General features: G+C 39.5%; 1 protein-coding gene across 2 annotated transcripts; it reads left to right on the top strand.

Annotated features, from left to right (window-relative positions):
• Window positions 1-2296: 2296 nt before the first annotated feature.
• On the top strand, window positions 2297-23395 carry ergic1 (endoplasmic reticulum-golgi intermediate compartment 1). 2 transcript variants are annotated; one of them, XM_085422144.1, is made up of 10 exons: window positions 2297-2446; window positions 8759-8820; window positions 14253-14325; window positions 14776-14870; window positions 17714-17838; window positions 18415-18519; window positions 18622-18682; window positions 19925-20025; window positions 20762-20884; window positions 22317-23395. In XM_085422144.1, exons 1-10 carry the CDS (start codon window positions 2427-2429, stop codon window positions 22422-22424), a joined length of 873 nt encoding a protein of 290 aa, XP_085278270.1. In that variant the 5' UTR covers window positions 2297-2426; the 3' UTR covers window positions 22425-23395. The 2 variants fall into 2 exon arrangements, with proteins under 2 accessions (XP_085278270.1, XP_085278281.1); XM_085422155.1 differs by lacking the exon at window positions 19925-20025.
• The last annotated feature ends 302 nt before the right edge of the window (window positions 23396-23697 follow it).

Genomic DNA, 23697 nt, shown 5'->3' with positions numbered 1-23697 from the left:
CCATTGCTTTGTTTTCATTCCCATAATAACAGCCTGTAACCAACCAGCATTCCCATGCAGAAAGGGAAGTGAAACAGAGGATGACAAAGTGGCATTTCCTGTGGTCAGACCGCTCTGTCACTTGCTGACATCTGTGCCTGATTACTGTCATTGTCACTACGGGCTGCACTGAGACATCACTGGGAAAACACAGGGCCTATCCTGTCTTCTAGTGTCTCAACAACAGACCACTTTTCTTTGAGCCAAAAATATTCTGTTTCTTGATATGAGAGTATATGTGTGTGTGTTAAGGAAAGAAAACGAAAATACCTACAGTGGAAAAAACGTTAACTGATAGATTTGATGGATTTTTGGTAGGAGAGCAGCAGATGCATTTCTCAACCATACCAGCCTGACGTATAGGTCTCAGTTTCAGTTTTGTGGTGTTATTTTAGTCCCCTAGAAATTTGTACATGATCGCAATGGATGTGAACCAAACTCATAAGTAATGTTACTGTAAAAACTCACATATTCTCCATTCATTTGTCAGACTTGGAAAAGCTTAGCCGAGGGCTGTTTTGCTTGAAAAATCTATTTTTACTACACATCAGCTGATTTTCTTTCATGGTGACCTTTTTTTCATTTTTGCACGTGAAGGGTAATCTGTGTTGGTCAGATAATGTGCAGGCTTTTGTTTACTTGCCAAAAGGCACAGCTGATGTACTTGGAGTCAACGTGGGAGATTAGATGTTAGCACAGTAATACCTCTATTAGTTTTATTAGAATGGCAATATGATTTATATCACATAGACGCCTCGAGCAAAGTAGTAGTTAACACATGCTGCTTGGCAAGCGTAAAGGTTGTTGATTTGATTCCAGCTAAAGACATAAAACCCTCTCTGGATTGCGTCAAGAAGAGCATCTGATGTAAAACTGCCAGATCAAATGTGCGTAGTTACTCGCCATGGCGGGGGGGGGGGGGGAAGGGCAAAGTGTCTTACTTACTTTTAGAAGTAAGAACAACATGAATAACAGTAATGATAAAAACCCATGTTCTTTTATTAAATAACACCTTTCTTTAAAACAATCTATTGTTTGGACTCCTAAAAAGTTACTCAAAACTACCTTTACCTGTCATATGTACAATTGCATAATAGTTTTCTATTCATAATTTATGGACTGGTACTTTTAAAACACTTTTCTACTCAAGTTTAGCACTACAAGCACTTCCTAGTCTCACTCACCAAATCACATTCATACAGCTGTTGTTTCAGCATTCACACACACACACACACACACACACACACACACACACACACACACACACACACACACACACACACACACACACACACACAAATGCATTGGGGGCGTCTTGGTGTTGTGGATCTTGCCCAAGGATTCTTTCATAAGGATACTTTGAGAATGTAGGGATTCATCCACCAACCTTCTGATAGAGTCCTCCTTAGATACAGCCACTGAGGTGGCAGAGTTTTATGTTTATAAATTTTCATTTCTTGGTAAGAAGGAGTTGTTAGCATTATTTTAAAAAAAGGGGAAGAGAACCTTTTCCTCTATGGCAATTTGGCAAAGGTGGTAGAGCTGGTTGGCCACTAATCAGAAGGTTGGTGGGTTAATTCCTGGCTTGCTATGTTCTCATGATGACATAATGCTTGTATGAATTTGTATATTGAGGCATGTTGTAAGAAAATGAGCAGAAAAGTGCTACACAAGTATCAGTGCAGACCAACTGGGAAAATCAAAGAATGAACTAAAGTTTTATTGGGCAAGATGCTGAACCCTGAGTTACCCACAATTCATCCATCACTGCAGTGAGGGTGTATGTGAATGTCAGCTAAATATTTACTTTTAAAATGTGTAGGTGAATGAGACTTGGAGTAGTACATACTTTTTTTTTTAACATTTTTAAAATATTTTTGTTCTCTTGCTGCACATATTAAAAAAGAAAGCGAAAAATAAGAGTAAGAGCATAACACATGGATAATACTGGATTAAATTTGAGTTTTGAGCAGTTTGTATTGCCCATTTTTGTCATAAAATTCATAATTCCTTTTCCTCTTAAAATTCACGTTACTAAATAAATAAAAAAAACACTATAGTTTTCAGTCAATAAAATTATTTTTAAAAATGTGATCGTATTGCACAAGTTCATCTTTTGTTAATCTTAATGTTAATTTTTAATTATTTCTTAATTTAAAAAACGTTTTCCCATTCATGTTTCGGCTCATTATAATACGGCTGCATCACTCGGAGGAAGAAGAATCATAGTGAACAGGAAGTACATCTTAGCCAATCAGCTTCTGCAAAGCGTCCTAAGCTGACGTCAGCCCGGTACCCATGAACAACCGGTAGCGTTGAAGATAGTATGGTCTCCTGTTGTTTGTAGTTTTCTTCTTTTTAACGCCCCTGTCCAACGTGCAAACATCATGACTTTCGATGTTAGGAGGTGAGTACGGGGGGCTTCCGGTTCTTTGTGGCGGGATATGAAGTGGAAAGTGGTGGTGGTGGTCTGCTGTCTGTGAGCTCTAGATGAATTAACAGTTGGCTCAGCATCACATGCTACTGAGGCAGCCAAAGTTATCACAATGATGTGTTGCGTTTGACATGAGCGAGCTCAGTTTTTTTTTTTAAAAAGAAACATTTTTTTTATGCACGGGTTTTTCGTTAAGTCGCCGCAGTGATGCTCGGGTTTTTGTGTGGGTTCGTTTTTTTGCGCATGTGCAAATGTCCTCGACCAGCTTTGCCAGACGTGAGCCCGATTACAATCAGCACGGTTGGTTTGGTTTACAAAAGAAACTGTGTAGCACGTTCAGTACACAAACATCAAAACATTCAGTCATTAGCCACCAATAAACAGTGAAACCGGAACACAGCCATTGCAGAGCCATTCAAGCTATTAATCTGCAACTTAAACTTGTTTGCCACACTTTCTCTACAGGGCTGTTAAACCTATCAATAGAGTACGGCCAGTTAGAATAAAAAACAGGATGTTTGCATTGCCCATTTGCATAATGCTCACTTCATCCTGTTTGCCAGTGCCAAGACAAATTTAGTAAGAACACATTTTGAGCCAGCCTTTAGATTTTGAATGGAAATCTGCCATATCCACAGTCACAACTGTTAAGTTCACAGAGATGAAACTTCACACATTTATACAGAGTCTAAAATGGTATCTGATAAACTCAACTGCAGCGTGTTCTGGAAACTAATTAAACACATACAAAACGTATCTCTTCAGAGGCTCTGAATAAGTAATGTATTACTTTTGCAGTTATCCTGTTGCTCACCAGACCCAACAAAAGTCATTTCCTAACAGTATTTTAACAACGCAGCTGCTATATTGAAGAAAAACATTTAGCAAAGTCATAAACAAAATATCTTCTATGCATTTTATTTTGACAGCAAATTAAGTTGTAAAGTGCTTGTACTTGTTAATAATATTTATGTTTCCTGCCTGTGGATTGCATTGTTACATTTTGGGCTTATTCAAGTGCCTTTTAGTTGTTTGTCTGTTGGTTTCTTACCATCTAAATTTAAAAAAAATTCTCAAAACACTATCTTTGACACACACAATTAATGTAGCACAATATTTGAGTATGGACTGGTTCTAACCGAGCACTCAAAGTGCCTTTTATTGTAAATGGTAAATGGCCTGTATTTGTATATAGCTTTACTTAGTCCCTATGGACCCCAAAGCGCTTTACACTACATTCAGTCATCCACCCATTCACACACTGGTGATGGCAAGCTACATTGTAGCCACAGCTGCCCTGGGGCGCACTGACAGAGGCGAGGCTCCCAGACACTCTGACCACCACCAGTCTCTTGAGCCACGATCGTCCCTTACTACAAGCTTTAGTCACCCATTCACACAGTGCTTTGTTCTATACCATCTGGAGGAGTATGGGGTTCACTCCCTTGCCCAAGGACGTTTTCGCAACTTTACCATGACCTTCCGAATAGCAGATGACCCGCTCTGTCTCTTGTGCAGAGCTTGTGCAGTTAATCTTACCAGGGAGTCACATTTAGGGCCTAATTGTAACATTAATTCTTACTGGTAGCAGTTTATAAAGAGAGAAAGTTCATATTGAGCAGAATTGAGTTTGGCTTACTAGCGCAACAGTTACAGTTTCTCACATGGACCCTAGGAAAAATCAATTGCCCATCCCAGGTCCTGAGCCACAGCTTCCATTAGTAAATGTGATGTCATTTGCTGATAGGTCAATAGGAACCAACAAGGCTCATATGTGACAATGTTTCAGATAATCCTCCAGCTCTATTTAATGTGAAGTAATCACAGTTTTCAGATAGCTGTATAGCTGTGCTGAATGTTAACGCAGAAAAATCGGACAGATTGATGAAAATGATCAACAGCACGGTCAAACTGGAAATCAGTGTCTGTCATCTTTTTCCAAAGATTACAGCTGTGTTGTGCTGACAGAATGATTTTACTACAGAAGAAAAAACACTCTGGATGAACTGTGTGTCACAAGAGGTCAGATTCTCATCGTTGGATGCTTTGCTTGATGCCTCGATCATACAAAACCCGCATTGCAACAGCTAGAAAAGGCTTGAGTAACTGTTTCGAGGTGTTGTCCTTTCAAAAATACTGCAGGGTTAGTCACCAGCGTGAGGGTGTGTAACACTTTTTGGCTACCATAGATTGCATCATCCACAAAAGTAGGATGTATTCCCGGAATGTGCATGTTATTTATTTCAAAGCGCACAACAAATAAGCTAAAGTGCGAAGCTGGTGTTTTTCTGCCTTTATGTTCATAAATCTGATGAGCAAAAATAATAAGGTGCTAATTTAAAATTTAAAACCTAATTGCATGTACACATTTTCATTTCTTTAAAAAAAAAGACACACAGCTTTCCTCAAAGAGTTACTTGTGTATTTGTTAGGGACTATTTTAAGCTCTGGATTAATGTACAGTTGGTGTTCTAGGTTTTTTTTTTTTTTTTTTTTTTTCCCCAGCAGCAGGATGGTGTACACATATACGGTCTTGTGTTCCCCTTCTAATATGTGGTAGTAAATTTCTAGGTTTGGTCTTTTCTAGAAATGCGTATCTTTCTCAGCTGCTGTAGATTGACATTTCAACAGTAATAAAGTTCTTCCACAAATGCCAACTTCCAACAATGAGGATCATCTCATTCAGGATGACCGAACAGCGTCACTGAAGGAACGAGTGAATCACCGAAAGGCTTTTATGCCCAAGTTTAATGTCCTTTAGATTATGTCATTTATTGGCACAAGGACATTTTGTGTTAGCCAACCCGATGATCTGCTGTGTTTATTACATGGTCACTTTAGAGGCTTAATATGGATTCTCCCTGTTTTTTCAATAATTGCAGTAATGACTTTATCGTAACAGCAGTTGGGTTACCTACGTAAAGAGAGAAGTATTGCTTATATTCTGTGGTGTAAGGTGTGAAAAGAAGAACCTTGATCGTCTGTAATGTGGGTTTACTCGGCTATACATGGAACAAACTACTGACTCACCGTGAGTCATTGCCGAGATTCGGCTTATTTATTTAAGACCCTTGAAAAGTAGGCTTGTGTTTTCGTGTCATGGTGTTAACAGCTAGATGCTGGTATATCATGTCCTCCCTAATCACATAACATCTGAGCAGTGAGATGTGACGGAAGGAGATGTGTTGACTGTAATTCAGGAAATTACGAATGTAAGTGGTACACTGAGATGTGAACCCTTGAACCTCATAAATATTCATGAAGTGTTCTGAGTAGAGATAGTTTGATAAAACCACAGTGTCGCACAGGTTAAAAATACATATAGTGAAAGTTTATGTCAGTCTTTTTTTTTTTTTTACACTTCAGTAGGTGTATAGTCATGTTTTTCTTTAAAGTATATTTTCTTTAATTTAAATAACTCCTGGATCTTTTAAATATTTTTTTAAATTGCTGACTTTAAAAGGTTTAACTTTATAAATTGTACTTTATTATAATAAAGTTACTGACTACATTTTGAAGCTGCGATCAAGGAAATAAGAAACTTTTTAACCAGTTACTTTAAAAGTCGAAAAGCCTGCAGCTCTGCTCTGCTCTGGATTCCACTCTTTATGTTCTTGGATTAGTTCTCCACACTCTGGACTCTCTACTCAGTTCAGCTACGGTTCCCCCGCTGCTCTGCACAGCAGGCGACCCACCTGTTTCCATGTGTCCACAACCTGCTCTGTCACTACTCAATATTCCATCCAGTCAGCCGGCAGTAATTACTTCTGCTAGCCACTACGATGATGATAACAGACGGCTAGTGTAGCTAATTACAAATCATTAAACTGCTTAAGTTAACATGTGTGACAACCAGGTTAACATTTATGCTAACTGTTTAATACTTGTTGAAGCTTTACTAGTGTCTGACATTTCTCCTAAACTGTTGTTTAGTGTAATGAACATATTAATTTTACTAATGAATTCATTAACCTTTGTCACCTCAGAGTGAACACATTGTAGGACTGTTTAAAAATGTTACAATAAGTCTCTTAAAAAAAAAAAAAAAAAGGAAATAGTTTAGCTGTGAGGCAGTAAACACAACTCATTTTGGTTACTGTCAAGTGAAAGTTGTGTGTTGTGGCCTTGTCTATTATTGTCCTTTTGTGGTATAATCTTAAATCAGACCTTTATTTACCTACCCCTGGTTTGAAGTGCGGGACACTGTTTGTGAAACAGCGGTGTTATTCCAGTAGGATGACATGATCACAGTATGTTTTTACTTTAATGTCAAAGCAAAATGACGTATGTGAGCGAGGAAGCGTGTCTGCATGCAGCTCATTGCTTTTAACTAGTGAATAGTGTGGTTACATGGGTCACCTTTTAAAATCAGATGATGTGTAATTCGAAATACTTGAGCCAATATTGTATGTGGAGTCAGTGATAGTGATGTCATATTGTTCTTTTTTCTTTTTTTTTTCCAACACCTTCAACTGTTAAAAACAAAGGTGTGTGTGTGTGTATATGTATGTATATATGTATATGTCTGTCTGTCTCTATGTGTGTATCTATGTATATGTATAGATCCACAGATACACATGTAGTTTTTATAAGGGGAATTTATAGCTTTTGTTTAAAAAAAAAAAAAAATCCTGTCCACGTAAGCAATGCTATGGAAACTATCTCAGGCCTTATGAAAATACAAGAACTAATGTCATGCATTGTCAGGAGCACACAAGTAGTGATAAAACACTAGTTGTATGGAAATGCTAGCCAATCAGAAGCCTGACTTTAAAAAAAAAAAAAGATGGTAAAGGCTCACACATTTGACACTGAAAGACAACAAGGAGTATTTTAAAAGCTCAGTTTACATGTGTACAGAAGGCAAAAATGCACAGAAAAAGGTCAATTTTCTAAAATACATGTGCATGTAGCTGAACTGTTTCTCTAATTAAGCTGAAAAAAAAAAACCTGTATTTGTATAACCAAGAATAATCCAAATATATTCCAGATGAACTTCCTTTATGTAAAATGATCCTTTCCTGCCATAATGCTGAACTTGACAAACTGCACAACTCGCATATTCATAAAATGAGCTCAGTTGTTTTACGTTCTTATCAGTGGCTGAATACATATCTCGAACATCTCTGTTCCAAATAATACCACTATGACCACAATCTGCCTTCAGCCTTAGTCTACTCATACCATCTACACCGCAGAATGCGTAAGTAATACTTGAATAAACTCCAAAGACGTGGAAAAGACTAGAACTTGACTTACAAGGCCTTCACATGGTGGGGATGTATATCATTTTGCTCCACCTGTCATGTGAGGAAAGGCAGTGCACATTATCTATCTACATTAGTATGGATGTATACTGTGATGATATACACATAGAGGAATGCTGAATGAGAGTTTTGGGATCTAGGAGTGCTTCACATTAAAACAAAGGCGTTAAAGCAGGAGGTTATGCAACATCGAGAGAAGAAACAGAGGTGGATTACAGGAAGCCCACCCTCATACTTCCTCCCGGCCCTGCATTGCATTAGCTGTGATTATTTTTCTGGACGCTCTAAGTGGAAGAAATGTAGACAGATGTGATTGTTTTGGTAGGAGACTGCTAAGGAGAGTTGAGTGGGGAGATCGGGGTGTGGGAGGAGTTTGCACAGTCAGCCAAAAGATTTTTCACTGCCCAAAAAGGACAAGCGCAAGAAGTCCTGAACCGAAATAGTTTTGGTGTTGAGTAGCAGATTTTTTCTCCTTCCTTTTTCTAGCTCCCAAAATTGGCAAGAACAGTATTTCACAAGCAGAGTCGATTGTGTCAGGTGGAAATGATCTTCCCATCTCTTAAACGCTGATTTACGAGCAGTTTAAGAAAGGTATTTTTAGAAATATCCAAAAATGTTAAACTGAGGATTTTACCGAGAGTAAATCAGCAGTTCTTATATCCACTTACTGCCAAGAAGATGAAACCATATGATTTAAAGTTGTCGGTGAACTTGTGTTTATGTTTCTGTGTGTGTTTTTGTTGGCTTTGTGTATGTGTTAGACCTTTGTTGGGGTCAGTTCATAATTACAGAGCAGACATTCAAAGGAAGAGGTTGTAACCCTGTAAAAGTGCGTGTGTGTGTGTGTTTGTATGTGTTGCGGTTGGCCGTCTGGATGTGTTATATAACGGCGGACGTCCAAAGCTAACATTCCACCGCGCTTCTGTAATATCGCAAGGCATGATGGGTACAGAATGTGCAACGTTTTTCAGCACATAATATTTACATTTGCTATATATTTCTTTTTGTCTCTCCTCAGATTTGATATCTACAGGAAAGTGCCAAAGGATCTCACCCAGCCAACATACACAGGAGCTTTCAGTGAGTAGTCCTTCACTCACAGGCCAAAGTTATGAGCATCTACTTTAAGGTTTTCATTTTTTTGTAATTTTTTTGGGGGGGATTTTGTTCCACATATGTGAAAGGAATTCCTGAATCTTGCTTCTATAAATGGAAGATGCAAAATGTGGCAAAATAAGATGTGAGACGTAATCACTTTTTCCAGTGAAAGTTAACTGAAAAGGTCATCCTTCGTGACTGTACAGCTGCTTGCAGTAGTTTGACATCAGCCAAAACACTCGTTCTGACTGCTCTGGCTGCTGGTAGCAAAATCTGCCTCTGCAGGACTTAGAGTGAGAATTAACACAAACCAAAGTGTAAAGGCGATAAACCATATTTTGAACAAGTAAGATGGCATGTGTTAATGTTTGTGCCATAGGTGCTTAGATTTGTGTGTATGGGCTATCTTTGTGCTGATTAAGGCTACGTCTACACTAATGCGTTTTCGTTTTCTCTCCGTTTTAGCCTCCCATCCACACTGAGACGGCTTTTTGAAAATGAATACATTTGAAGACTGTGCGTTTGCGTCGCAGTGTGGACAGTGAAAACGTAGACTTTCTAAAAATGATGATGCATTTTAGTCATGTGATGCAGTCATGTGACCAACTAAACAAAGATAGCAGAGGGCATTATACAGCAGTTGTTTTGTTTGCTCTCAATTTTCACAGCCCTATTAAAGATTAATATCAGTTTGTACCAAGGTTATTATCGTTAACAAAAACTAACGAAATAACAAAAACTAGAAGTGAAAAAATATTTTCGTTAACGGAAATAAAAATTAAAACAAGACTTTGCAAAAAAAGGAAAACGAACTAAAACTGTAATGAGTGTTCACAAAACTAACTAAAATTAACTGAATTTATAGCAAAAATGTGTTTAGTTTTCATTGATGTGTGCGTGTCATACAATAGTCTAGGGTGAAAATGAAGTGTAGTTTCCAGGTTTTTTTTCTTGCTGTGTCTCATTATGCCAGCAGGTGGCAAGTACGTTAGTCGAGTCGTCTGTGTTGCTGCTCCGTCCCACGCAGAATCGTGTCAGCAAAAGTCGGGAGAAATCGCTACAGTCCAATTTCAGATTACTTTGAATATGATTGTGTTTTAGATAAAAGCAAGTGTCTTGTAATGGAATGAGACAAATTATGTGGTGCATTTCTAAAGGGAAAAAAAAAATCCCACAAACCTTAAAGTGCACTTGAAAAGCTTGCACAAGAAGGCTAACCAGGCTTACCTTGAGAAGGTAAAGGAGCACGCCCAATCCTCATCCCCAGAAACAGAAGCTTGCCCCAGGCAAGGCAGCGTGATGCATCCCAAGTGAACTCCACAAAAAACATTAATGCAGTGCTTCCAACAGCGACCCAATGGCTGCTAGTTGGTCAATTCGCAGGAACATCACAAGCGAGAGGAAGCGTTGGTGAATATGTTTATTGAGCCTGGGATATCTACACAACTGTGTGAGTCAGTTGCCTTCCAAAAGTTTAGCAAATCACTTGAACCAAAATTACGAAGACCCAGTGCTGCAAGAGTTAATAGTCTCATTGGGGCCAAGATAAATCTTTTATAGTTGCCTGGTATCAATGGTTGTTCATCTGCCCTAATTTTATTTATTTTTTAATAACCCATAGGTTCCCTATAGGTGGGAATGCGAGTTGTCTGTCACTGCGTGTTAGCCCTGTGACAGACTGGCGACCTTTCCAGTGTGCAGGGTATGGTAGCTGGAATAGCAACATACCCAAGGATAAGCAGAAGATAAAAATAAAAACTAAACTAGCAAACAAATGGTAAAAACTAATTAAAACTGATATAAAATTGAAAATCTGAAGTCAAAACTAAATAAAAATAAAAACTAATGAAGATTGCAAAACTATTAGCTTTTCTTCAAATTATTTAATTCTCACTCGCTCTTGCTACTTTGTACTTCTGTGTTACTCGCAGCAACAACTTCACCTCATTGTCAGTCCATTTAAAAAATTTTCCTCAACCTTTTGCTGCGACGTTTCAAAGAGCCGGAAAGTAAATAAACGGCTGACAGAAATGAGGCAGGCCGAATCATCTGGCGCTTCACGCATGCGCAGGACTGGAACGTAAGCGTTTTCGGCCGTTTCAAAGTGGACGCACAACTCTGTGAAAATGACTGAAAACGCTAGTGTGGACGCGGAGTGTTTTCAGTAGAAAACGCCATTTTCAAATCTATCCGGGCTAGTGTGGACGTAGTCTAAAGGCCTCAGCTTATTTCCATAGTAGAGTCAATCAGTTCACTTTAGTGTAAATGTCAGTGTTTAATTTCAGTGTAGCTTTTAGTAACTTTAGTATTAATATTTTAGTAGTTCAGAATGGGTGTTGCAAAATGAACACAGCACTTTTTGATTATAGTTGACTCACAATTATAGACATCTCAAATGAAATAAAGGTATGCAACAAAGTAGAACTACAACATACTATTTTTGTTCACTATAATAAAAAGAACTTGCTCAACTTTACATTAAAAAAAAAAAGTAGAAACATACTAATTATTGAATATCAGAGCTGCTAAAAACTATTTTTTTAAGCTAAGCTTTGTAAGCAGGGCTAACCTAGCATCATTTATCCTCTTGGCTTGTTCACCTGTTTAGTGATTCACTTTTTTAGCAATAGTTAATTGAAGTATATTAACAGGAACATTTGCTTGTCATTAATCAACCAGACTGAATCAACCAGAAATAAAAATAAAAAAAACTTTCATCTATAGCTAGCCCATCTTTATGCTAATTACATTCTAGCTCTGGCATACAATACACCAGCTAGTCAAAACACACACACACTTTAATCCAAAGTTTGTTTTTGGAGGCATAATGGACTTTGTATTTTTTTTTAACATAGAGCACTGTACAAAGCTCTGAATCCACCACACATTGCTTTATATTTTGCATGGAAAGTGGGTGCAGTAATTCTAACGAGACACTCACTGTTGTACCTCTCTCCAAACGGTCGGGTGCGAGAAGTAGACTGAAAATATGTGACAAATGTGCAGCCAATGTCCAGTGAAAAGCATAGAAAGACCTTCAGAAAGCCTGAGGAACTATTGTTCTCTTACAATAAAGTCTGGCTCCTTGGAGTTAAAATACAAAGAAATTAACGGTGACTCGAGACTGTTGCACAGTACTTTATTTTGATTACTCTGATGTCTTTAAACCGCCTCATTCTTAACTCAAAATGACATTTGAGTCCTAGCAGGGCTTCACAGTCTGTAACCTTCTTCTTCAGCTTGAACATAAAAAGTAAATAGAATCAGATGCCAGTCCCTGCTCTGGGAGGCAGATGTTTAGGAAAACGATGACAAGTAATTGTGATTCAAGTACTTCCCTTTTGTCAGCACAGAGGTATGCTCTTATGTAAAAAGCAAACAGCTTGGAGCAGTACCTGTTTTAGCACATCTGGTATGACAAAAATGCTAATAATCATGCTGTCTCATAGTCACTGGCACCTCAGGAGTCCTCAGTGGAAATCTGACTGCTTTTTCCTGTCAGGTCATGAGTTTTCCTACTTGTCATCAATAAGTCATTGTGTAATCAGGGGCTATATTGATTATTCACTGCTTGATAGAAGACAAGAGCTCTGATGACACATTTTTGGCAGCAGTCGTATTCATTAGTCAGCTGACAAAGACACATAGTAGGAAAACTCATGACACAGTGGATAAACTAAAAGTGTTATTTCAGTATTGGACCCTTTTAAGGCAGAGAAAAATAATTTTCTGTATGGACAGCAGAAAGAAGTTACTAAAGTTATACACTAACGTTTCCACCCAAGAGGAAATGGATATAAGTTTTTCCTGCACTCAGTTAACTCCCTTCCTGTCTCCATCCGCTGTCTAGGGATGACGCCACTGGTTGGATTGGGATATTAGAAACCTGTTAATGCTTCATCCACAGCAGGCCGAATAACATTCAGGCCACGGTGGCAAAAAAGAATCAGAGCCTGCCTTTTCACAAAAGGCCAAATATTTGACCCTCATCTGCTTTTGTTGCCCCAGGGCACATTCTGCAGGGCTCAGTTTACCCTAAACAAAAGCTCTGTTTGGCCACTGTGGTTTCTGGAACTACTCATGGTTTGGATTTAATGTAACAGTCTCTTGTTTGTCAGATTTTTCTCTCTTAGTATTTGTGTGGGTTTTTTTGCCCGGGCTGATGTGGAAAAAAATAAAATAAAAAATCAAATTTGCCTGTGCTATGTGGGGAAAATGAGCCTTAGAAGGAACAAAGATGTAACAAAAAAGCCACATCTGATTACATAAATAGGGTTAGTTTCAAATGTCAGTGACTGATTCATGGTGTTATTGTAGCCGATTCCTTTGTGTCACAGTCCAAAGAATGTCCGAGCTGTCCGGATAAGCTGGAGCGTAAATAGAAGACAGTCATGTCATGTCTTTGTAAATCATTTCGGGGTGTCAGTATTTCCATTGTGAGACTATTAAAAATCACTCATCTTTAGTAATCATCGTCCTATATTGCATCCTTTGAAGGCAGGGAAAACTTACTGTACAAGTTTTTTAATGAACCTGAATTCGTAATCTATGTGTCACAGTGACACTCCCTTGTTTGTTGGTTAAATATTACCTTATGTAAAGCTTCCTCTAGCCGCAGGTCCGCCTGTGACGCCCTGCTAAACCACAAGGTCACGTGACTGTGCGAACCTAGGAGACGGTTGCCACGTAAACATGCCTCACCTGCTGAGCGAGAGCTTTCTAACCAAGGCTCTCACCATACCAGATAGACCACAGACACAGATCAGTTCCTTCCACATTTATCTTAGTAAACACATGGCCACTCTTTTATTTGACTCTTCGGCTGATTAGTTTGGCACATGGAGGGAAGCGGACGACCTGGCTGCTTCTCCTTTAGTGTGTTTTTAAGCTTAGGCTTTATGTCGGCACAAAGACACTGAACAGTTAAAGTTAATTTTTCCTACTTTGGTGTCTGCTCAGCCTCTTTTGTGGAAGCCATTTTTGGTCTGGGTGACTGTCAGTGTGTGAGTTTAAGGAAGCCTAAAATGTTGTTTGTAGGGCTTACTAAGGCGTAGCATGAGATCACCTCTCTCAAAGAAGAAATGCTGTAATGGCCGCCTGCTGTGCTGGTATTTAATGTGTAATTACTGTAGGAGGTTCTTTAAAAGAAAGAAAAAACAACATAATGGGAGGGCTAACACTGTCAGTAAAACTGCTATTTAGGGATTTATTTTTTTTAGCTGCTGTGATTTCATTAATACCAATAGCTTACGTCAGCCGTTCCTTAAGACCCAGTCAGTCCAGATCATTTGACTTGCATCATTCTGTGTAAAGCTTGTGTAACTTCTATGTGAAAGAAGTGATATATGAGACATCACCAGTGACCTAGGTTTGAACAGTGTCTTCATTCTGACTTTCTTCCTCTTTGCCCACAGTTTCCATCCTCTGCTGTGTCTTCATACTCTTCCTCTTCCTGTCTGAGCTGACGGGATTCATAGCCACTGAAATGTAGGTACTGCCGCTCGTCTGTAATATCCTCCGGCTGAAACGCACAGTTCCCTGGTTACCACGCAGGCACAAACAGGGACTTAATTATGAATGTCAATGCCCTCATTATGATGTATTCTGCCCAGCCAGTGTTGTAACCAATGAATGGAGTCAAATTTGTGACAGGAAATTGGCTTTGTGCATGCGTCAGCCTCTTGGCAATGTGTAATAAGCAATGACTTGGTAAGGGTGTGACAGAAAGGAAATTACACCGGCAGAGATACACAAATGCTCTCTCCTTGCAATTTGGCAGAAGATGAGTCCCCTACTATTAAAGTGGCGCACAATAGCATGACGTCGAGGGAGAAAAGTGTCTTTTTCTAATGAAAATACCACATTTCTTTAAATTAAAAGTTGATTTTCTGTTCTAACCATTTCTAACCTTTTTTTTCTTTTCTCCATCCATTGCAGTGTAAATGAACTGTATGTGGATGATCCCGATAAAGACAGTGGTGGGAAGATAGAAGTGAGTTTAAACATCAGTTTGCCAAACTTACACTGTGATTGTGAGTATATACATATATACAAATATCTATTTCTTTGCATTACATCTTCTGTTTCTGTATTTTTTCTTCCACACTTTGTAAGGCCTCTTTTAACAGTTTGTTTTCCCCTTTATCTGACTCATGCTTACTGTGTGCCCTGTCATTTAACCTGTCATATTAGCAAAGGATAAACTATCCCTTAGATAAAGAAACAGACTCTCAAAACTACAGTGATGTGCAAATGTCTTGAGCAAGCCCTCAGTTCTTTATTAGTTCATATGATTTTTTTTTTTTTAAAACCACTTAGCGCTGACCTATGAATCATTCAAGTATAGAAAAGGCACAATTTAACAATTCAAGGGACAAATCAGCTATTTTGTGTCCAGGCATAACAGAAACTTAAATTTTTAGCTTTAAAAATAGCGGTTAATCAGCATCAAAGACCTGACACAGCATGCGTCTGGACCTTCAGTTGATCCATTTACTCTTCACTGAAACTTCAACGGGCTCGGTGAAAGGGTGTGCTCTCAAGAAGCCATTATTAATGATGATAAAGAGGGAGAAAAGCCTGAGGTATACCAAATTGCACAAGAATTGGACTGAAAATCAATGGCAACGAGTCTTATAGAGTGATGAATCCAAATTTGAATTATTTTGAGGATATTGTGAAAATTGATGGAATTATAAATGCAGAAAAGTCTCATAAGATTTTGATTTACTATACAGTATCATCTGCAAAGTGTTGTTTGGCAACAGCTTTATATTTCAGCATGTCAGTGATCCCAAACACACTGTCGGTGCAGTAAAGGTGTAGGTGGAAAGAAAAAAACACAATGAAACAGCTTCAGTCAAGGATTGCCCACCACAGAGCCTGGACTTCAGCATTTTTGAAGCAGCGTGGGATCATTTTGACAGAGAACAGAACAAAAGGTAGAAACATCCAAAAAAGAGAACTATTAGACGATCTGTCTAAGAGAGTTCAGGCTGTGTGAATGAATGGGGGCCTTACTAAATATTGACTTCCCACCTCATTAGAACTGTTTTTGCCATATAATACTGTATTTCCATATATGTTTCAGTAACCTGCTGCATCTATTTTCCATTTTCCTAGCAAAATGTAAAGAAATGAGGCATGCTTTAGAACATTTCACAATACTGCATTGGCAGTTTTGGTCTGGCATGCTCATAGATAAGACGAGAGCATCCTCTGTATCTCCTGTTGAATCTCGTGCTGCCACACAGATGTGATCTGTGTTTCACATTAAGTCGCCTCTACTGGCTCGTACCCTGCGCTCAGATGTCTGTGTAACGTGCGATTGAAGGGTACTAGGTCACTTTTGTGCTCCTCGTGCCTTCCCCCAGCCCCTCCTCTAAAACTATGCCAAATGACAAATCGCTTGCACAAATACACCGGCAGGTCTCGGGACAGCGCAGAAAACTCACACATCGATTCAGCTCGGGCGATATCCAAAAATGGAAAAGCTTATAACTTGCTTGTGTGAAAATTAAGTCCAGATTTGTGCGATAGAGGCTTTGGCACGCAGACACACAGCTGCTGGCCATGTGTTCAGACGAGCTCACTCACTCATGGCATGCCTAAACAAAGGCCGTCCCCCTGCCGTTACTAATGAAAGCTCTTGATGATTGTATGTATAGGTCGTTTTGTTTAATTGCAAAATTGAAGCCCTTTCCCTTCCCCCCTCAAGTTTGGGTCCCATTTAAATACCAGCTCAAACACGTCGGTTTGACCACACAGTGCAGCTGCACGTAATGAGCAGAAATGTTCCTCTCCTCACGAGTTAATATTCTACACAAGTCAATTTTCCAAAGAGCTTGTCATCCGCTGCAAATTTACTTCAAGGAAGAGGCTCTTTCCTCATGGAAAACCTGACATTTCCATCCCCTGGTTTTAGTGTTTATCTGCTCTGCTGCTCCAGAGTTAAACATCATCTCTCTTCGGTGACCTTTACCGGTTGCCCCGCCTTGATTTGTGACTTCATGGAAAAGCACATCCGCGTGTAAATAACCTTATACTAACCTCCACTTTCTTTCAACCTGCTTCCAGTCCGAAATGTCTTAAAAAGGAGAAACAACCATCTCTCACTGGCGCGCACACACACACACACACACACACACACGTCACTTATATTTATGCACTGTATTTTGAGATCTGGATAGAGATGGAGAGGGGGGAGAATCCCGTCTTGAATGTCAAAGGTCAGACAGACGGCATGTGGAGGTTTTTAGCACAGATCAAGCAGACATCCCTCTCTCTCTCTCTGTGCACTCGTGGGTGACATAAAATGCAGGCAGGCTCTGAAAATAGGCCACTGCCAATGTGTGCCACCGCCGCCTAAAAGAAAGGGGTGAAGTCTAGATGGAAAAACACCGACACGGGGAGACGGGGGTGATTGGGTATCGTAAATGGTCTGATTGTGTGTTTACTCTGTGGGTCACTTTGTGCAGTGATAATCAGATATTCTCTTTTTCTTTTTGAATAAAAAGTGCTTGTTTGGTTTTTCAAAATAAAATAAATAAAACAGCAACAACAAACAGCTGCTCATATTTAACCAGAAGGTGGTGATGCTCCCAGATTGCTGATTTTTGCTGAAACTCATCAATAAAATAGGCAAATATTTGTTATAGAGTTAAAAAAAATCACTTGAGTTCATCATTGTTTTCCGGATATCTTAGAGATTAAAGTAATCACTAAAACAAGTCTCAGAAAAACTGTCAATGTTTTTTTTTTTTTTTTTTTGTTTGTTTGTTTTTTTTCTTTTTGTTGATTCCTTTCTGTTGTTTAACGAAACGATTTATTGGCCGATCGTCCTCGCACTCGTCTGAGTTTGTTTCTTTGCTTTCAGTGGTGGGTTTGGACATCCAAGATGAGATGGGACGCCACGAGGTCGGTCACATAGAGAACTCCATGAAGATTCCCCTCAACCAGGGTGATGGTTGTCGCTTTGAGGGAGAGTTCAGCATCAACAAAGTAAGATCTCACCTGAGAGTGCGAGAAGCCTAATCCATACATGCTGTGTGAATCACTTATACTACTGCTTCCCTTCAGGAAATTGCAAAACTCTGCTTTTCTGTGCCCAGTAGTTACACTGTGATGGACTGGGTCGGGCTGATATTTGTATTTTACTGACAAGCAAGCTTGGATTGAATGTCAGTTTGTATATTTGAGTTGGACTCGAGTTAAAAATGGAGATTGCCCCCACCAACCTCTTGGGTCTAAATTGAGTTACGCTAAATTGAGGCTGCTCTTGGATTTAGTTACACCTATCCGTATAATCTAGGCTCCATGAAGCTGTGTTTGTCTCACGTCTGCATCTTGTGCGTCAGTCTTTCCACTGCATTTACAGTGATTAACCCTGCAGTTGAACAATTGACACTCATGCTTGGGGGAGTAGTTGGAAATATGTAAAACACGCGCGGTTGGGAGGCAAGGAACATTTAGTTTCCAACCAAATGCATTCAGGCTCCCTCATTAGCTAACTAAATGTCTTGCAGGTGCTTGTGGTGTTAGGCACAAACCCACCTCAATGTGTTTATTTGTGTTCAGGTACCGGGAAACTTCCACGTGTCGACACATAGTGCCACAGCACAGCCTCAAAGCCCTGACATGACCCACACCATCCACAAGCTTGCCTTTGGAGAAAAGCTCCAGGTGGGACACATTTTTTATTTATTTATTTTTTTTAGATGGAGAAAGTGGAGAAGAATAACTGCCATATTAGCACAGATCTTTTCTCTCTTCATTGTCACACAGGTACAGAAAGTCCAAGGAGCCTTTAATGCTTTAGGAGGGGCAGACAAGATGTCATCTAATCGTATGTATCTAGACAGCAAATGTAATAATTATGACCAACTTATGACAGTGCTTACGTACACCATATTGCCAGAAGTATTCCCTTGTCTGCCTTCACACACACATGAAGTTGAGTGTCATCATATTCTTAATCCATCGGGTTTTATATGCTGCCCCACCGTTTACAGCTTTAAATCTTCTGGGAAGTTTCCACGAAGTTTAGAAGTGTGTTTATAGGAGTTTTTGACCAGAAGCACATTTGTGAGGTCAGACACGGATGTTGGACAAGAAGGCCTGGCTCACAGTCTCCGCTCTTAATTCATCCTGTTCTGTTAGATTGAGTTCAGGACTCTGTGCAGGCCAGTCAAGTTCTTCACACATCAAACTTGCTCATCCATTTCTTTATGGACCTTGTTTTGCACACTGATACGCAGTCTTATTGGAACAGGAAGGGGCCCTTAGTTCTTAATAGAACTTTAGGGGCTGAGCCCAACTACTGAAAAACAACCCCGAGCCATAATCCCCTCTTCATTAGACTTTACGCTTGGCATGGTGCTGTCAGACAAGTACTGTTCTCCTGGCACAAAAACCCAGACTCGTCCATCAGATTGCCAGAGTCGTCACTCCAGAAAACAAGTCTTCACTGCTCTAGAGTCCAGTGGTGACGTGCTTTACATTACTGCATCCAATGCTTTGCATTGAGCTTGGTGATGTAAGACTTTCATGTGGTTTCTTTGCCATGCAAACCCATTCTATGAAGCTCCCTACACACTGCTGTTGAGCTAATCTGAAGTCCACATGAAGTTTGGGGGTTTGTAGCGATTGACTCTGCAGAAAGTTGGCGACCTTACAAGGTGCTTCATGGTTGATTGCTTATGACTTCCGCTTTGTTATAATACCACTAACAGCTGACTCTGGACTATTTAGTAGTGAGGGAATTTCACGATTGGACCTATTGCAAAGGCAACATCCTATCAAGGTACCACACTTGAATTCACTGAGCGACCGATTTTTAAAATATGTTTGTAGAGCATTAAAGGTGATTGATTTTATACAACTATGACTGTGGGAGTGATTGGAACACCTGAATTCAATGGTTGGTAGGTGAGTGAATACCTTTGGCAATGTAGCTTAGGATGATGTAATGTCACAAGACACTCACTGGACAGAACTACATGGGAACTTGTTTTACAAAGACAGCATTCATCTTGAATACTGAAGATGCTTTGTTTGTCTTATTTAATTAATGTTATGTCTCTTGCAGCTCTTGCTTCACATGACTACATATTGAAGATTGTACCAACAGTGTATGAAGACCTCTCAGGCAGACAGAGGTTCTCTTATCAGTACACAGTAGCCAATAAGGTACCGCATCCCTGCACTCATTAGCTGATGACCTTTTCTCATCATAGAGGCAGCGCGTCCATGTCGGCATACGGCCGGAGCACGTATAGCTCGTGTTAACATTGCACTCATCTGAAAGTGAAAGCTCAATCCTAGTGACTGGAAAAACTCTCAAGATGTCAACAAACCATAAAGGAAAAAAAGAAAAAACACTTCCTGGAACTGTGTAGGAAGACAGCTGGGAGTGGAGTGTGGAATAATAACACTGCAGGTCAGCTGTGAAGAAGGGACAATAAGGGCCTGAGCAAAATATTTCCAAAACCTAATTTCCAAAGCGTAAATAGTGGTCCAGCTGAGGCCCGCATCCGAGCTTGGACTGCGACATTCTTCTGCGTTGTGTTAAATGTGTTTAATGTGGTCAACATTATTGTGTCGGGCAGTTACTGCAGCACTGATTTTGGAGAAATGGATTTATATATACCGCCTGATAACGTTGTCAGCTCGTAACAATAATTCAATTTACATTGTAGCCTCCTCGAGATTGCTTCATTGGAATAATATTCAGCTGAGATTCATTTTTATTGAATCATTTATGACTGTGGAGTGACTTATTCCGAAACTGATTCTGTAGTGACTCACAAACACCACTGCCACCGCTGTAGATGAGAATATGTGCCGATTTATTTTATAAACGTAATGGGATTAAGTTCCTCACTTGTAATCTTTTTTTTTTTTTTTTTCCCCCCCCCACACACAGGAATATGTTGCTTACAGCCACACGGGAAGAATTATCCCAGCGATCTGGTTCAGGTACGATCTCAGTCCGATCACAGTGAAGTACACGGAGCGGAGACAGCCCCTCTACCGCTTCATCACAACAGTGAGTAAACACAAAGCCCGCGGCCCCAAAGCTGTTTACAAAAGCCGCTTTTATTTGAATTGCAGGTCTTTCAAGTTCAAGTCCAAAGATCAACTTTTTACTATCCTGTGCAAAAGTCTTGAACCACACCTTATTTCATTATATTTTGCTTTCAATGAGCCAGATATTCTTGAATTGTTTTTAAAGGGCTTAAGTAATAATTTTCCAGCTTTTCTGAAAGTCTTTCACAGTTTTTCTCTGGACTTTGGCTGCTTTTTCACTCATTTTCAGTCGTGTACGTGACCTTTTCTGTTTGTTTGTTATGCCACCTATGAATCATTCAAGGATAGAAAAGGCACCTGACTCAGTGAATGAACTAGTGTTGTGTTTACACATAACAGACAACTCGGCAAATAACATATTTTAAATCGTATCTTTAGGCACTTTGTTTTTATCACAAAAGCACCTTTATTCCAGTTTCTTTAGTTAAGTCTATGAAAAATGTCAAAGATAACAGTTTTTATGCCGTGTGGCATAAAATAGGATTTGCGCAACAACAAAGTGATTCCCAAAGAGCTGGAGACTTAAAAAAAATGAGAAAACTGTAGAAATAGATGATAGCAGAAGACGTGTCAGGCATGTTCTGAAGAAATTGACCTGAGAGATGCATCTGGCCCTTCAGTTGATTCATCTGCTGTTCGCTAAAGTTGAATTAAAATTTGATCTCAGTGTAAGGGTAGCGGTCAAGAAGCTGTTCTTAAGGAAGGGAAATGAGGAGACAAATTCGTGCATTTTAGCTAAATATCTCAGCTTTGTGATTGAACATCTTCACTGCCCAGTAACAGATAGAAAATAAGCCGTTCAAATGTTTGCTAACATGGTTAAGAATAATGCTGCTGGGTTGATCTCTGATCAAAGCCTGGCTAGCCGTTCCCTCCTTTTTCTAGTTTTTGTGCTAACCAAAGTCTAACCATCTTCTGAATGAAGCTTTCGTGTTGTTGGTATGAAACTTAATGACCATTTCCTAACTCACTGAACTCCCTTTGTCTTCCTCAACTCCCTTTGTCATCGGTGGAATTTTGGCGTAGCCTGTAGCACCTCATCAGAAAGTTTCCTGTTGACTGATAATGCGGTCAGGCTTGAGTTGGCAGCCTGCCTGATGAGCTACACCATTATTCGTCTTGTGTGTTGTTTAGGTTTATCATGACTTAAGGCATGGGTAGGAGATGACTGTGTTTTTAATGTGATCATGAGTCACGGCTCAAGATTGTGAGTCAGCCTACAGCAGGGCTTTTTGTTGGATTCCTATAAATTCCGTGGCGTTGGCGCAGAGCATTGTTTTGATAAATAGGATTAGGCCCAGCTGATATTGAGACTTAAGAAGAAGACATCAAAGCTCTGAAATATGAAGCCTGACAGGATCGTTTTTTCATTTTCTTTCTTTTTTTTGTAGATTTGTGCCATCGTCGGAGGGACGTTCACAGTCGCGGGGATCATCGACTCCTGTATTTTCACTGCTTCTGAGGCCTGGAAGAAGATACAGATTGGCAAAATGTCATGATGACGGTTTCCAACCCTCTCCTCACATCTTATTTATAAGTGCAAAGTTGCTAGCCTGTTAGCTAAATCCAGTCCGAAACGACCTCCTTCAGGAGATTGTATCACCTTGTCCATATAAGAGTCTCGGGCACTTGATTTAACTACCAGGCTGCAGGGATGCATCTGTTTTATTAAAGATCCTCTCGGGCTCCTTCTGCTCCAGTGACGTGAGAATGCTGACTATCACATGTCGGCTTCCTCCATCTTCAGTGTCAGGAGGGGAAAGGAGAGGAGATGATATCTTTTGTTACTGAGTGTGCCAGGGATTCATTCTGTATTTTTTTTTTTTTCTTTAAACGTTGCAGCTGATATATTTAGAATGACACGAAAGAATAATAATAGACATCCACATATATTAAATCAAAGGAACATTTTTTTAATCATGGGTATAGGAAATGATATAATTCAGGGAGTAAATGGCATCAAAACAGGATCATCTCAGCCAGATGTGTTGTAAATTAGGAGACCAATTTAGATTTTTGGTCCTCGTGTGAAGGAAGTATTGTCAGGGTTCATAAAACGTGCAGAGGACGGGATGAAATCTAAAGCGTAGTGTGTACAAATAGCATTTTGTGTCATGTAGCGTGGTCTGTCGTTTTTATCTCCAGTATTCCACCTGTGTGCCTTTTGGCTTACTGTTAAACCGTACAGGATCATCAACAGCTCTCTTTGTGCCACTGAAAGCTTTTCAGTTTCTCCTGCTTGTTTCAGTATCGGTGCAGCATTTATCATTGTTTACTTTACAGTCTCTAGTTTCCACTTTATTTCTACTCAGTCTCAGTGATGGCAAAAATATAGTGAATGTCTGTGTTTGTTTGTTTTTCTATTCTTTTTTGTTTGTTTGTTTATTTACATGGTACATGATTTTTTTCAAAAAAGAATTTTGGTGTGGTTTCAATAAAGGTTTGTTTTTAAAAGGGACAAACCTGTTCATCAGGGCCTCTGCTTCCTTTTATTCTGTTGTCATTACAACACTCCCTGTTATGTCAGTGATCATCGCTGAGTTAAAAGCACCTTAAAACCTGTTTTTCTACTCTGAGTACCATCCTTTTCTCTTTAACGCTCAAATTACTGTAATCCCTGCGCTGTCCTCAGAGGTTACGATAAAGGTTACTCTGGTATGATTCGTGTTTCCAAAAAAACCTCAGAAAGTGATCTGTGAACGAGTTTTGGCTTTAAAAATTTTAGGTGTCTTTTTATTTCTTTTAGCTTCTTTAAACTGCAAGAAATGTATT

Source organism: Rhamphochromis longiceps, linkage group LG2 (assembly GCF_057381845.1).
Source record: "Rhamphochromis longiceps isolate RC_006_pf linkage group LG2, R_longiceps_female_GT1.1, whole genome shotgun sequence".
NCBI classification, from domain to species: Eukaryota; Metazoa; Chordata; class Actinopteri; order Cichliformes; family Cichlidae; genus Rhamphochromis; species Rhamphochromis longiceps.
The sequence above is the reverse complement of the archived record's forward strand: the minus strand, read 5'-3'. Positions and strand labels throughout refer to the sequence as shown.